General features: G+C 40.7%; 1 protein-coding gene across 2 annotated transcripts in view; it reads right to left on the reverse strand.

Moving 5' to 3' along the window:
• EPB41L4A (erythrocyte membrane protein band 4.1 like 4A) overlaps nucleotides 1-14,399 on the reverse strand; it is a 248,797-nt gene that overhangs the window by 62,568 nt on the left and 171,830 nt on the right. For both annotated transcript variants that reach the window (XM_021701451.1, XM_021701458.1), the window contains exons 10-12: nucleotides 12,340-12,431; nucleotides 10,926-11,003; nucleotides 6,442-6,563 (exon numbers count right to left, since the gene is read on the reverse strand). In XM_021701451.1, the coding sequence (XP_021557126.1) occupies nucleotides 6,442-6,563; nucleotides 10,926-11,003; nucleotides 12,340-12,431 (292 nt within the window). The remainder of the gene's footprint in view (nucleotides 1-6,441; nucleotides 6,564-10,925; nucleotides 11,004-12,339; nucleotides 12,432-14,399) is intronic.

A 14,399-nucleotide genomic window follows, 5' to 3' on the forward strand; every position in this document is an offset into this window, starting at 1 on the left:
TTCACTGTAAGGAATTTGTTCCCATAATGGCCATGGAATCACCCAGTGGGGCTAGAGAGTGCTCAGCATGGGGTAGAGGATAAAAATCAGAGAAGAAAATTGGCTACTCTGAGAAGAAGGACAACCATTAGCAAGACAACCCCCAACTCTGGGCTACTAATACTGCCGCATGGACATGGGCTAAACCTGGATTTATCGGAGGTAGCTTACTGGATCACCCTGCCCCAGTCTGACATCGATTTCTACTCACATAGCTTGCCTTCCATCGGCTTTACAAAACCTTTCAAAATATATTTCTGATTGCCATAAGCCAAGTTGGGCTTCTGCTGACGTCACATCTCACACAATGTGCCAATCACAGTAAGTGCTCATGAATGATTATTTTCTTGACATTACTATTTCTCAACAGCCCAGAGCTATATATGGCATCATCTGAAGCTGTACTTGACTATTAAAGCATTTTTCTGTCTCTCCTGCTTTGGGTTGCACCCACTTCAGATCACCAATGGATGCTGGTTAGCTCCCCACGTGTGAATCATTTGCTACAGGGTCTACAGCTGTATGGCACCATCGTCCCCTGCTGTGGCCAACTGACCTACTAACAGAAAAGTGTTTGTGCTGGGAGTCATGCACTGTTGAATCTGCTCTAGTGATGTTCACAGGGGATGCTTGAGAAGCCCACAGTGAACCCCAGGAGCAGGTGGATCAGCCATTCACACCAGCTGTTAATCCGGATTCCAAAGAGGCAGCCCTCCCACCACATCTGGACCTCAGGGAGGTTCCACCTTAGCACACAAGAGATGTCCTTTAAAATGAAATTGTCAGCATTCAAAATTCTGGACACTTTGCATAAATATCCAAATTGTATTCTTCCCTTAAAACACTGGAAGTTTCGGCAACACTGAGTCCACTCTCTTGCAGAGAAACAAGGGGCTTGGCTTGAGCAGCAGCTGTCTGCTTGCGGACCAGCACAAACCAACCTCACCCAGAAGTCATTTTCATCAGCCCCCGGGGAATTGTGTTTGCAGTGTTTTCCACAGATGCTGAGTGGGAATGCCAACATGTCAGCGGATCCTGCTTTTCGGTTGTTCGAAGACTACACTGCAACTACTTATTTCTCTGTTCATCACTGGGGTACGGTTAAGAACCTAAAATGCTGCCTCAGACAATCATAGCATTGTTTATCCGTTGCAAATGGCTCCACCCCATACTTTTCTTCCAGCTAATTATGGATGATAGCCAAACATGCTGTCTACACTGCGTACTTAGAGCAGATTCTCTTCTGACAGGAAGCCACCTATGTGCATTGCCAAGGCCTTGTCAGAGAAAGGGCTGTACAAATATGCACTTTGCCTTCCTGCCCTCTCGCCTCCGGCTTTACCCCCAAGCTCCGTCTGAGGCCAGGTAGATTTGCAGGAATGCTCTGGCTGCCCGCCCTGGAGCTGCACCCCTCTGGGTGGGGCCCAGGCAGGCTGGCTGCAGGGCTCTGACTCTGGAATGCGCTTCCTCCTAGAGGTGCCAAGGCCTAATCTTTGTGGATTCTAAACACAATGGCTTTTTTGCTACCAGGGAATTTATTATTCATGACTGAGAGGTAAAAAAAGGTGTTTTAAATTTGTAGACAACTGAGATGTAAGGGGAATAGTCTCTAAGTTAGACTGAATTACTTTAAGAAATAAAAGAATGTCTCCTACAGTAAAAAATCATGCACGATCAAGGTTATAAACTAACAAAAAACAAAGGCCTCCTATCACAACTTGGTTTTTATTACATATAAATGTTAAATGAGGTGAGAATTTATGCCTATAACTCCTGAAACTGTAGTTCTAAAATGTTGTTTTAGGGAAAATATCAGCAGAATTTAATCTATGAAAATTAATAGCTGGCCTGTTTAGAGTTAAAAAAAAAAAAAAACTATCTTCTATCTAAACCGTAACTCCATTTTTGCCAAATACAGTACAATTGAATTAACTTTTTCTATGTCTTAATATCAGCGTTCTGCCGCTTTGTCAAAAATTTTAAATGAAAATTTAAGTTAATTGTGGCAGCATCATTTAGTAAAGTAACATTTTTGTTCCCTTTGGTCAGTAAGAAGTAATTTTTAAAAAAACAAGAGCTACTGTTCCTTTCCTGCCCAGCCACCCATGAATGAGTCTCAGGAATAGGGAGCTTCTAAGGAAGGGGGCTGTCGGAGCTGGGAGTGTGGGAGGAAGGGACAGGGCTGAAGGAACCGCCTATAGGGGCAGAGAAGGAAACAGAGGCCAGAGGGCTTCAGCGACCTAGTGACCCGCAGGCCACTCCCTCAAGCATCCCTCCCTTCCCCCAGGCAGCGGAACCTTCAAGGGGGACTGGCAGAGGCGTCATAGGCAGGCTTGACCCTAAGCACAGCGGGCTCTTAGGCTCACCAGAGACCCCTCCCTCTCACACACATCCCAGCCCAGCTTCACAGAAAACTGCCCACCCTCTTGGGGACTGGAGGGCTGGGACAAGGAATGCAGCAGTGACTAACGTAGGTGAAGACAAGAGGACCCTCTTCAAATATTCTGCTCTAAGTCTGAACCCCACCATGACCTTAGGAGTAGGGCATGGGTCAGACTGGGTCACCACCAGCTGGGTTCAACTGAGGCTCAAAGCTGAGTACATTTGAATTAGAGGAAAAAGAAAATATCAGATTTGAAAAAGCAGAACAACATTAATCCCAGCCTCAACCACATCCTCCCTATGCGTGTGACAGCAACTGTAACACCTCATCATTGGCATTTGCTAAGTGGTCCTTCCCGACCCAGGACAGTCACACTGTCCAACGGAGGGTCACCTCTGGATCCCAGAACACATCAGGGTTTTGTGGAACCCAGGCTTGACAAGTCACACTAAAAGTAATTCCAAATCAAAGCAAAATGTGTACACAGCAAAGTCTTAGTTTCTAAACACAGCATTGTTTAATCCTTTTTAGATTAAAAATGATGAAAATACACTACTGTTTAAAATATATATAATAAATTAGCATGAATGCTTAAAGCTATCACTACAAGGAGATTCACTTTAGTTATATTTATAGTCTTCAAAATTTCAAGCAGCTTAAACGTCCAAGAACTAAACACTGGTTGAATAAGCTATGTCATGTCTATACATCTGTGTGGCAGAAAATTATATAGATCTTAAAATAGTGCTAAGAACTGGGGCGCCTAGGTGGCTCAGTCGGTTAAGCGTCTGCCTTCAGCTCAGGTCGTGATCCCAGGGTCCTGGGATGGAGCCCCGCATCGGGCTCCCTGCTCAGCGGGGAGTCTGCTTCTCCCTCTCCCTCTGCCTGCTGCTCCCCCTGCTTGTGTTCTCTCTCTGTCAAATAAATAAATAAAATGTTTAAAAAAATAGTGCTAAGAACATTTCAAAACTTATTAGAACATATCTATATCTATGATATATTATTAAATAAGTAAAGTGGATTGTAAAAGAATACTATATTGCTTTTGCAGAAAAGATATACAAACAACCAGAAGGTTATATAATAAAGTGTTAAGTACTAGGAGAATGGAATTGAAGATGAAAGATTTTTTTGTTTTGGGAGGAAAGGTTCTAGGTTTCCTAACTTTTCTTAAAACAAGCATGTATGTATGTACATATGTATTTTTATGTAAACTCTACACCCAACATGGGTTGGACCCTGAGATCAAGAGTTGCACACTCTACCAACTGAGCCAGCCAGGCTTTTATGATAATAAATGCATAATGTGCTGCACTTTTTTTTTTTTTTTAAGTAAGCTCCATGTCCACTGTGGAGCCCAATTTGGGGCCTGAACTCACTACCCTGAGATCAAGACCCCAGCTGAAATCAAGAGTCAGAGGCTCAACAGACTTAGCCACCCAGATGCCCCCAAATGTGCTGCATTTTAAAAAGATTTCCCAGATGCTGAGAGGCTGTCTTTGAAAAAATCTGGGTGGTACATTAGCCACACCCTCATCCCCTACCGAAGAGAGAGCGTCTTTTACTACAACACAAGATGAGTGGAGAGTGTGGGGGAGGGGGGATATGAGGGTTCAATACCATCCCCTGGGGTGTCCTCTGCATAAGGTAAGAGAAAAACAAAAACATGGGGCACCTAGGTGGCACAATGGGTTAAATGCCAACTTCTTGATTTCAGCTCAGGTCGTGATCTCAGGGTCATAAGATGGAGCCATGGGTCAGGCTCTGCACTCAGCATGGAATCTGCTTGGGATTCTCTCTCCCTCTCCCTCTCTCCCTCCTGCTTGTACTCTCTCTCCCTGTCTCAAATAAATAAATGAATAAATCTATCTTAAAAGAGAGAGAGAGAGAAAACCAAAAATTCCTGTCCGTAAATTAATCAGCTTCTAGAATTTGGGAGTCCAAGGAGAGCCACACACCCACACATACAGAAAGTTTTACAGAGGCAGGTATCTTTATAAGAGCACATTTGAAGAAAAGGAGCTGAGTAGCTTTGTATAAAAAGCATGTGTGGAATCCCACATCTCAAATAGGATGAAATGTTGATTTGAAGGAAGGAATGCTTTTGATATATTCAGTTGGTCTCGACAATTTCATGAGGCATGGCAATTCAGAAACAGCACAGGATTTGAAAGTTCAATTATTAATTACACCACACTGTATTTGATCCAAATGGGACTTAAGATTGCTCATATACAAAGATAAATACAAAAAATTAAGATAAAGATATTAAATATTAAGGCTAGAATTTTTATCATAAGCCATCTATTTAGTATATAATCTTGGACAAATTACCTTTTAAAATCTTAGTTTCCTCATCAGCCAAACAGGGATAATGATAATACTTATGTGACAAAGTAACCTATTGGAAATCGTGTCTTATTTTTGCCACTGCAGAACCAACAGAAAGAATTTAATTTCCTCCCAGCTCAGTGACAGGGAGAGACCTACAGTCAGATCTAATTTGACTTCGAAACAGTAAGGCAGGTGACATTCTCACAGCCAGGAGCAGTAGAGCAAAATACTTTCCTCCTAGGCTTGGCATAAGGATTCAGTGAAACAATGGACGTCGTAATGCTATGTCAATTGTCATGCAATGTTCAGATAGAAATTGTTATTAAAAATTCCACTCATTTCCCACAATATGATAAAAACAAAAACCAGGAGACCTAGGTTCTTATCCCAGTCAGGGGGGACTCTGTCTAGCTGCTGGAATCATGTCTTCCTCATCTGTAAAATGGGAACATACTCTTTGCTCTGCCCTTTCTCACAGGTTATTGTGGGCTCAAGTGAGACAGTATATGAGAAAGTCCAGGGGCGCCTGGGTGACACAATCAGTTAAGTGTCTCTTGGTTTCAGCTCAGGTCATGATCTCAGGGTAGTGAGATCGAGCCCCATGTCAGGCTCCATGCTCAGCGTGGAGTCTGCTCGTCCCTCTTCCTCTACTCCACACCCCCTCCTGCTCTCTTGCTCTCTCTCATAAATAAAATCTTTAAAAAAGTCCACGGAACGTGTTAGATAAGAGTGATCTATAAGTAAGCCACAAATCAAACTCAGTAATGTATAATGTCACTTTACAGTACAATTCTGTGAGTTCTGAACATGAATTAAAACTGATTAGCTGGCTTTATTACAGAAGTAGTCTTCATTTAAAACAAAAAACCTGAGCAACCCAGATGTCCATCAATAGTAGAATGGATAAAGAAATGATCATAACATGGAATACTCACAGCAAGAAAAATGAATGCACTTTAGTATACACTACATAATAGCATTGATAGAGAGAAGCAAAACACAAACAATACACATCATGATTTATTCATATAATGTTACAAATAGGCAAAATAAACTTGTTTGTTCAGGGAAGGCTGCACAGTATTAAAATTATAACAAAAATTAAGGAAATAATTACCATAAAGTCAGATGGGGATTTTCTCTGGTTGGGGAGGAAGGAGATAGTGAAGATATCATCAGGCCAATAGGAAGGACTTTGGGGCTGTAGGCTGTGTGAAATTCTCTGTGTGTATGTACAAGTGTATATATATATATATATATATATATATATTCATGTATGTATGTACACTGTAGTCACTTTTCTACACATATATTTCACAATAAAAGACCAACAATAACAAAAATTCAACTAAATTCTGTACAGATTATGTCAATAGTGTTCCTTTTTTTTGTTTTGTTTTAAGAACTTTTGCTAAGAGTTTCAGTTCTAATCTCAGATACATCAAACTAAGAGATTACTCAGTTGGGATTTTATTCAAAAAGAAAATATAATCATTAAGCAGGTTATGGTGATTCAAGCTGACTACTGGTCTACTTATTAGTAATTTCTAATTGCTTGGACATTTTCAGGGCCAAATTAAACATTCTACTGTTACCAATAAAAGAAAACTACATGGCTATCACCACCTGGGCATATCTCACACCACCACCCTAAAAGGAAATGCAAAGTTACATCAGTGACTTACCAGCTGGCTGTGTTTGTGCTATTCTCTTTGGGTAAGTCTTGCTTCGACTTCTTGCCACATTCTGATCTGGCCGAGGAAGCTGAATAGAAAGATCTCGACTCATTTGCAATGCTGTCCTGCCACTTGGAAGTGCAACATTTTGGTTAGCACAGATAAAACCAAACAGTCACAAAATTAAACCACGGCTCACTCAGAATATCTACAATGTATGGAGAGGGAAAAAAAGCAGACTCACGCAGGCCATGAGTATATAAGGGTTTTCAATGGGTTCTCAGTGCAATATTAACCAAGGGCTAATAGGAGAGTCTTAGGTTAGGCAGAAGGATGATCTATCAGAGGGAGAAACAGGGAGAAATGTATTAAAGGAGTTAGGTTTAGATTTAAGTAGAATGATGAGCTAGAAATAGAGGATGCTGATGGTCTTCCAGCTCTACAACTAAATAATAAATTACATTAGGCTAAAGTAAACAATAGCAATGAATCTACATGAATCAACAGGTCTCTGGGTTGTACTTACACAGCAAGTTGTAAAGCATACCTCCCCCACAGGACCACTTGGTATGATTTTACCCTGAACCCTGCTGTGGCACAATCCACCGTTTATTATGCTCACCTCACCTGTACCAGATCAAGTGCCCAGGAAGATTTAGAGCTAGCCTAAAAGCCCACGCAAAGTGCTGCTTCTCAAAAGAGTCTGAGAATGCAAGGAGGTGTGCTCTCCTTGGGAATGGACTTTCAAGTAATCTTCCTGAGCAATTGTGCAATTGTTTGCTGGATTTTAGTGAACATTCACCTTACTGAAAAATTATTCCACAGCTGCTGAATTTGAGCGAATGAATGACCCTGACTTTCACAGGAAAATATCATTCAGGTACAGGAAAAATGCATTTCTGTATGTTTGGTTTGATTCATCACAAAAAGAGCCATGTATGGGAGGAAAAAGGACTTTTAATGGCTCAAATCTTATTCCTCCTACATTTACAGGATAAATATTAATAAATCTCTCCCCAAAAGAGATGAGACTCATAAAGCAAAATTCACCTCCTACGTGCTTCTGTGAAAGTTTCCCCTAGTGACTACCCCAGTTACCTTTATTAGAAATAAAAAGATGCTTGAAATACTCATAAAAGTGACTCCTCATCAGGCTAACTGGGGATACCAGTTGGTATGAGCTACCATGGGAATTTAGATGACAGGTTCTATCCGTGAGCATGCTTCGTGTTCAATAGTTCACGGGAACCAGGCAGAAGGGAGGGGAGAAAACCTGTGACAGATTTTCTTTCACTTGAAATCTAACTTTTTTTTTTTTTAAGGTAGCATATAAGGTACCACAAGTAGCAACATCTCTTTCCTGAAAAGCTAAAAAAAAAAAAAAAAATTCCATATTAAGAGCAAAATTCCATTATTATAAATGGTTTGAGGAATAAAGATAAGAGCTACTTACAACAGACTTTCTCTGTTATCAGAAAGATTTGGGTACTGTGTATCTCACTGCAGAGAGGAAGAAATATTTGCCCTAAAAATATAACCCAATATGTGGGTCACAGTGGCATTTTATAATGAGATTTTACTTTATCATTCAATTTTTCCTCATGGTTTCTCTCTCAGGAATAGAGGAGGAATAAGAAAATCGTATTACAAGATTAATAAAACTATGGTCCAGAAACATAAACTGATCTGCCCCAGCATGTGCAGGGCTCCTGACCAGAGCAAGCCTTCTGACCTCCAGATGGTTATGGCCCAGCCTGGTGGCACGGGAGAGAGGGCAGAACATGGAGCTGTCGGGTTGGAAGTGATAAGCCCCCCTTAAAACAAAGCTCTGCTACCATTGTGTGGTCTTCAGCAGATTATTTTTAAAATCTCCCAGAGCCTCATTTTCCTCATTGAAAATATATTTCTACTTATGCAGTCTCTCTTTCCGAGCAGAAATATTCTTGTACAGTATTCTTACTATTTCCTTGTAGCAGAAAGTATGTGATGAAAATAGAGATTTACAGTGTAAAGTGTGAGAGTTCCTATACATGTCTGGTGGCTCTCCGTAGTGACAGGAAAGAGCTTTTTTCCCCCCATAATCACCCACTTCCCTGCCAACTCACACTCCAGCGCACGCACTCTGCTGGGGAGGGCACAACTGGCAATCAGCGGTGTAAGGGGGAGGGAACAAGTGTAAAGACACCTGGGTTCAAATCCCAGCCTTGCCACTTATTGGTTCAAGGTCTTTAGTTCAGTTACTTTATTTGGGGCGGGGGGGGGGGCGGTGCTCAAATGTCTCATCTGTATAAATGAGGATACGATGCCTCCCTTGGCAGGTCATTGCACAGATTAAATAAAGTAACACATTTAAAGCACCCGACAGAAAAGAGGTCCTCGTGAGAGCGTGGTCTCTCCCACACTTCAAGAAATGTGGGAAGCCCATGTGATTTCAGTCCTTTAAGAAGGTCACCTGGGTCCCCAGGGGGATTTCTCAGGCCTAATTCTCACTTCTGGAGGATAAAGTCTATACAACTCATTCATTCATTCTAACCCGGAGTCACCTACATACTTAACAGGTGAAGGCAAAGTTAGTTTTTGAGGAGCTCAAAGAAGGAGCACTCAGTGTATAACAAAATATTTCATCAGTACCTATTTCAAATTATTGCTATCTGATAATAAAACAACAACAAAAGGATTAGATTTCAGATTTCAACTCAGTTTACCCACAAATTTTGAATTTTTGAAAGGACTGGCAGTCACACATCAGTAGAAATATTGAATTTTTTCCTTCATAAGAATTCATTTTTCTAAAAGGTGTTGGAATCTTCTTGGTATTCTGCAAGCCCCAAGATGCAGGAAAGAGTATAAAGGCTAGAACTCTGTCTTCCTCCATTACACACACACCACTAAAAATACATCCACAATTATACACACAGAACACGCAGACACCCACATTCACACACCACAGCCACTTGTCATGCTGTTCTTTATCCCTGATGCTCTGAAGGCCTGCCGGGTAGAGGAGGGGGCTGCCCGTGTTTCCAGTGCTCTGCTTTTATTCTACGGTTTCTCCAGAATGTTTCAAGAAAGGAGTAAGCATATGATGTTTGTTAAAGGCTGGTTGCTTTTCCTCTTTCAACAATTAACAGACCACGGGCTGGCAACCACCCAGCGTCAGAGACCCTCCTCTGTGTGAGCCTAGCTCTGGGCAGTGGGCTGAAACATCTTTCTTCCAGGGATGGTGTAACGTTAATGCTTCCTACATACAGACATGGAGATTTGGGTTTCATTGAGACTTACTAGGGAGTTAATACCATCCACAAAATTAGAACAGATTTAGCAGAGCTTCCAATTCTACAAAGGTTACCTTTAATTACTTTCTCGGAAGAAATGATATTTAATATGCAAAATCCAGTAACTTTCTAATAATAATTCCCAGTAGCCACAACATTTGCATTTCAATAAATTTGAGAAATCAGGTATGGGTAAATCTGTAGAAACCAACTACAGCATATGTTAAACAGCATAATTACAATTTTAATAGCATGAACACTGACAGATGCCTTTTCACTAGCTTCATTTCAGTGACAAGGAGATAGATTTACACATTCTCTTGATAACCCTAAAAATGTTTTATGCCCCAACTGGAAAAACAGCCCAAATACTATCAGTTCTTCTCAATATAAAAATTTCCACTCTTCGGGTTACCTTGAAGAGTGACTTGGCCTCTCTGAACCTTAGTTTCCTCACATACTAAGGAGGATAATGTTAAGAAGACTGCAATGATTCAAAGAAGCAATGAATGGAAACCATTTAGCACAACACACGGCACTTAGTTACTGCTCAGTAAAGTTTAGATATAATTACAGCATTACTACATATAGGTTTTATGCAGTAGGGAACACGATTTGATCCACAGTATAAAGTACACATTGTGTTACAATAGGGGATCAACTGAATGTCCTAAGAACACCATTCAACTACAATTCAGGATATCTACTTTGTTTCATAATCACAACATAATTAAAAATAAAGTGATAATTGTATTGAAATGAGTATCTGAAGATAATAAGCTTTACTACATTCTAAAAGCCCTAAGCTTAAACCTGAAAGGCTGCTTTTTTTGTTTTTTGTTTTTTGTTTTCTAGAAATAGGGGAGACAGAGAAAGACAGAGGAGAGTGGGGAAGGAGCAGAGGGAGAGGGAGAAGAAGAATCCCAAGCAGGCTCCACACCCAGTGTGGAGCCCAAAGAGGGGCTCGATCTCAAGACCCTGAGATCATGACCTGAGCCGAAATCAAGAGTTAGGATGCTTAAGCGACTGTACCACCCAGGCACCCCATCAAGAAAGTTAATAAACTGTTACACTTTTGAAATTCATGGGCACTGTAGAAAAATTAATAAAAGATTTAAGTCATAAACTTTAATGTGCATGTATGTGGACAACTGACCTCAATATTTATTTATTCATACAAACACACACACCCTTCCCCAAGGAAAAAATGCCATTTACCTATACCGGTGCTTAGAACTCATGGATCCAAACTTGCTGAGTTTTCTTGACAATGAATTTGATTCATTTTCTGGCATTCTAATAAATTTTTAAAAGAACATGAGGTAAGGATTCATAAATACTTACACAACACTTGAGCAAAAGCTAGGTAGAAAATATAGTGCAACACTGTTTCACAGCTAGTCGAAATATTTTATTTATTCTACATGTTGGCAGGAGATAATTATCAGTTATTTTAAGCTAAAATTTGAAATACAACCACTCTCTCGGATTTTACATAGATCAAATACTTTCTCTACTTAAGAATTTTATCACAAAAGAAAAAAAAAAAAAGGATTTTGTCACTATGTTGATTTACCCATGCCATGGTTTTCATGGCAGATCTGATGTGGTGTTTCACTGTTCTTTGTATTTCGGGACTTCCCATTCCAGGGTACCTTCAACAGACACCTTCCATGTGGAGCTCCTTGGCCCAGGCCCCACTGGCCTACTGGCGATGTCTCAGGCCCGCTGGGCCACATCCCTCACCTAATATAAACTCTATGAAGGACACTGGTCACTGTATAAGAATACTTCTCCAACATCATGCTATTTGGGAGAAGTGTTCCATCCACATCAAATAGGAATTAGGGGAAGAATTAATCTAGCTTTAAATTTGAAAGCAAAAAATAAAGTTTAATATGTTACCTGATAGGATGTGGTTTTATCTTTACACCATAAGGATGTGAAACAAGAAGTGTTGCCACAATCCAAGGGTCTATTCTTTATCCTCATTTCACTTGACCTCTGAGGAGCATGCAATGCAGCTGCCAGCTTCTTATTCACCAGGACATTTTCCTCCCTAGCTCCCACTTTTTCCATACACTTTACTGGCTACTGGCTACTCCTTCTTATACTCCTTCATTGGTTCTTACCGCCCTCTAAATGCTGGGAGGATCCCACAGCTCAGTCCTCGGCTATCTGCTTCTCTTTCCTCACTTTTGCCACAGATGACCTCATCCAGTCCTCTTTGCCTTAATTACCCAGTAAGTTTACATGGCCAGCCTTGGTCTTTCCAAGACGCCTTGTATACCCGACCACCTACTCCACATCTCTACTTAGATGGCTAACAGGCATTTCATATTTAGTATGTCCTCAGAACATTTAATTTCCACCAATACCAAAGCTTCACTCTTTATATATACAAAAGTCCTTGACCCTTTCTTGCAGTAGGAAAGAAGAAGGTATCTGTGTGTGTGTGTGTGTGTGTGTTTGTGTGTGTGTTAATACGATCCAGAAAGTTAGGTGGCTGAAAAAAATTAACAGAAGAGAAACACTTCTAAATTTCTACTGTAGACAGAAAAGAATTATTGTTATAAAAACAAATCAATTTTCATTTATTAGAACAATGCATAAAACTTTCACATTAACATACCTAAAAAATGTATGATGTTCTACACTGCACTTCCAAAGATGCTTGCAAGCAGTCTTACTTCGAGCTTCAAAAAAGAATGAGGTTTCATTGCACTAAGAGAAAAAAGAGAGAGAACGTGAATTACTGACCATAATGTTCTTCAGATGACAGCCACATTCTAGTTACCAAAAATTCAAGTAAGCAGAGAAATTATTAACACATAAAACAAAAACCAATTATCTCCTGGTAACGATTTTTGGAATGTTGCCTTAAAACCACCTTCAATAATTAAAATTACAAAATGTAAGTTCCATGTAAATCTTAATGGCATCACCTTTATCACCTGCTTCTGTGTCACCCCATGACCACGGATAATCAGGGGCATGGCATGGAAGGACTGTAAACATTTCTATCATAAATGGGCACCCAAACAGGACAACACCAACTGTGTGGAAATCAACTCCCAATAAAAAGGAGATGCCCAGGGGCGCCTGGGTGGCTCAGTCGGTTAATCGTCTGCCTTTGGTTCAGGTCATGATCCCAGGGTCCTGGGATCGAGCCCCACATTGGGCTCCCTGCTCCGTGGGAAGCCTGCTTCTCCCTCCCCCACTCCCTCTGCTTGTGTTCCCTCTGTTGCTGTGTCTCTCTCTGTCAAATAAATAAATAAAATCTTTAAAAAAAAAAAAAAAAAAAGGAGATGCCCATAAATCCAGTTCTTAACTGGATTATTTTTAAGGACTATACAGGCCCCATCTAAAATGATGACTAAAGAATCTCAATTGGGGCCCATGCGAGGAGCAACCACCACAGCAGTGTCATCCAAGCACATCCAAATCATGTCTCTGAGCTTCCGCATTCTGCACCCAGTTACTGGGTGAAATAAATGATGTGACAAAATAAATAAATAAATAAATGATATGACAGATGTAAAGTATACAATAGGTACACATTAAATTTCAACTATTATTTTAATCCTGTGGATACTTACCTACATTTAATAGATAAGAAGTCATTCTACTTGTGCAGAAGATACTTTTTTTTTTTTTTTTTTAAGTGACTGAATAGGAAACCAAGCAAAATACAACAGAAGTACTCAAATAATAAACCACAAGTTCGGTGAAGTTCTGTTATTGCTTTTTATCTAAGACAAAATTAGCAAACTCAAGTCTCAAATGCAGAAATGCCCCTGGAATGAGGTTCCTATGGACGTATAAACACAAAACTGGCAATGCGGAGGAGTAATTGAAAGGATCCTCCCCACCTTTTAATAAAAACAGAACATTTATATGCATGAAATTTCTTCCAAGTCCATCTGGAATGAGGCTGCCCAGTTTAGAAGTTTATTTATAAGATGAAAGGGTATGATGACAACAGAGCCAATATATGCATGTTACGGCAAGGCCAACTGTAATTCCAAAACCTTGTGAAGTGGAGGAAGGAACTTAAGACAACTCCCAGGTTTCTGTCGTGGGGAATGCTACCTAATAAAATACAGCAAGTGGAAAAAATTGGGGATTTGGATGGTGAGAGAATGGATAGCAAGCTCAGGTGATTTTGATTTTGAGGTGCCTGTGGAATGGGGAACTAAACACCCCGAGGGGGCCAGGAAACCTGCAGCACTGAGCTGAAGACAGGCCATCCCTGCTGACACAGATGATTTCACCCGAGAGCATAACAGAGATTGTTCAGGGAGACAGAATGAAGCGGGGGAAGATAAAATCACAGCCAGGATGCTTGTGAAGATGGAGTGAGAGGGGTCAAAATGGACCAGGAGGAAATGATGTCCCAGAGGCTAGGAGGAGAGCACAAGTCTCAAGGGACCCGGAAAGGTCAAACGGGGTTTGAAAGGAGGTGACTGCATTTCACGGTAAGAAATCTTCAGTGCCTTGCACGAAAGGGGGAGGAATTACAAAATTAGAGATAAGGGAGAAAAGTCAATAAATTCAGAAAGGGTTTTCCTCAAAAGCAAAAGAAATGGGGAGAGGGGGTACCCAGGAAATGACAGAAGATCCTTGGGGGCAGGGTGGGGAACCAAACATCCTGCCAGGCAAGAAAAATGCTTAGAGGGGAGGGTTTTTTCC

Source organism: Neomonachus schauinslandi, chromosome 7 (assembly GCF_002201575.2).
Source record: "Neomonachus schauinslandi chromosome 7, ASM220157v2, whole genome shotgun sequence".
NCBI classification, from domain to species: domain Eukaryota; kingdom Metazoa; phylum Chordata; class Mammalia; order Carnivora; family Phocidae; genus Neomonachus; species Neomonachus schauinslandi.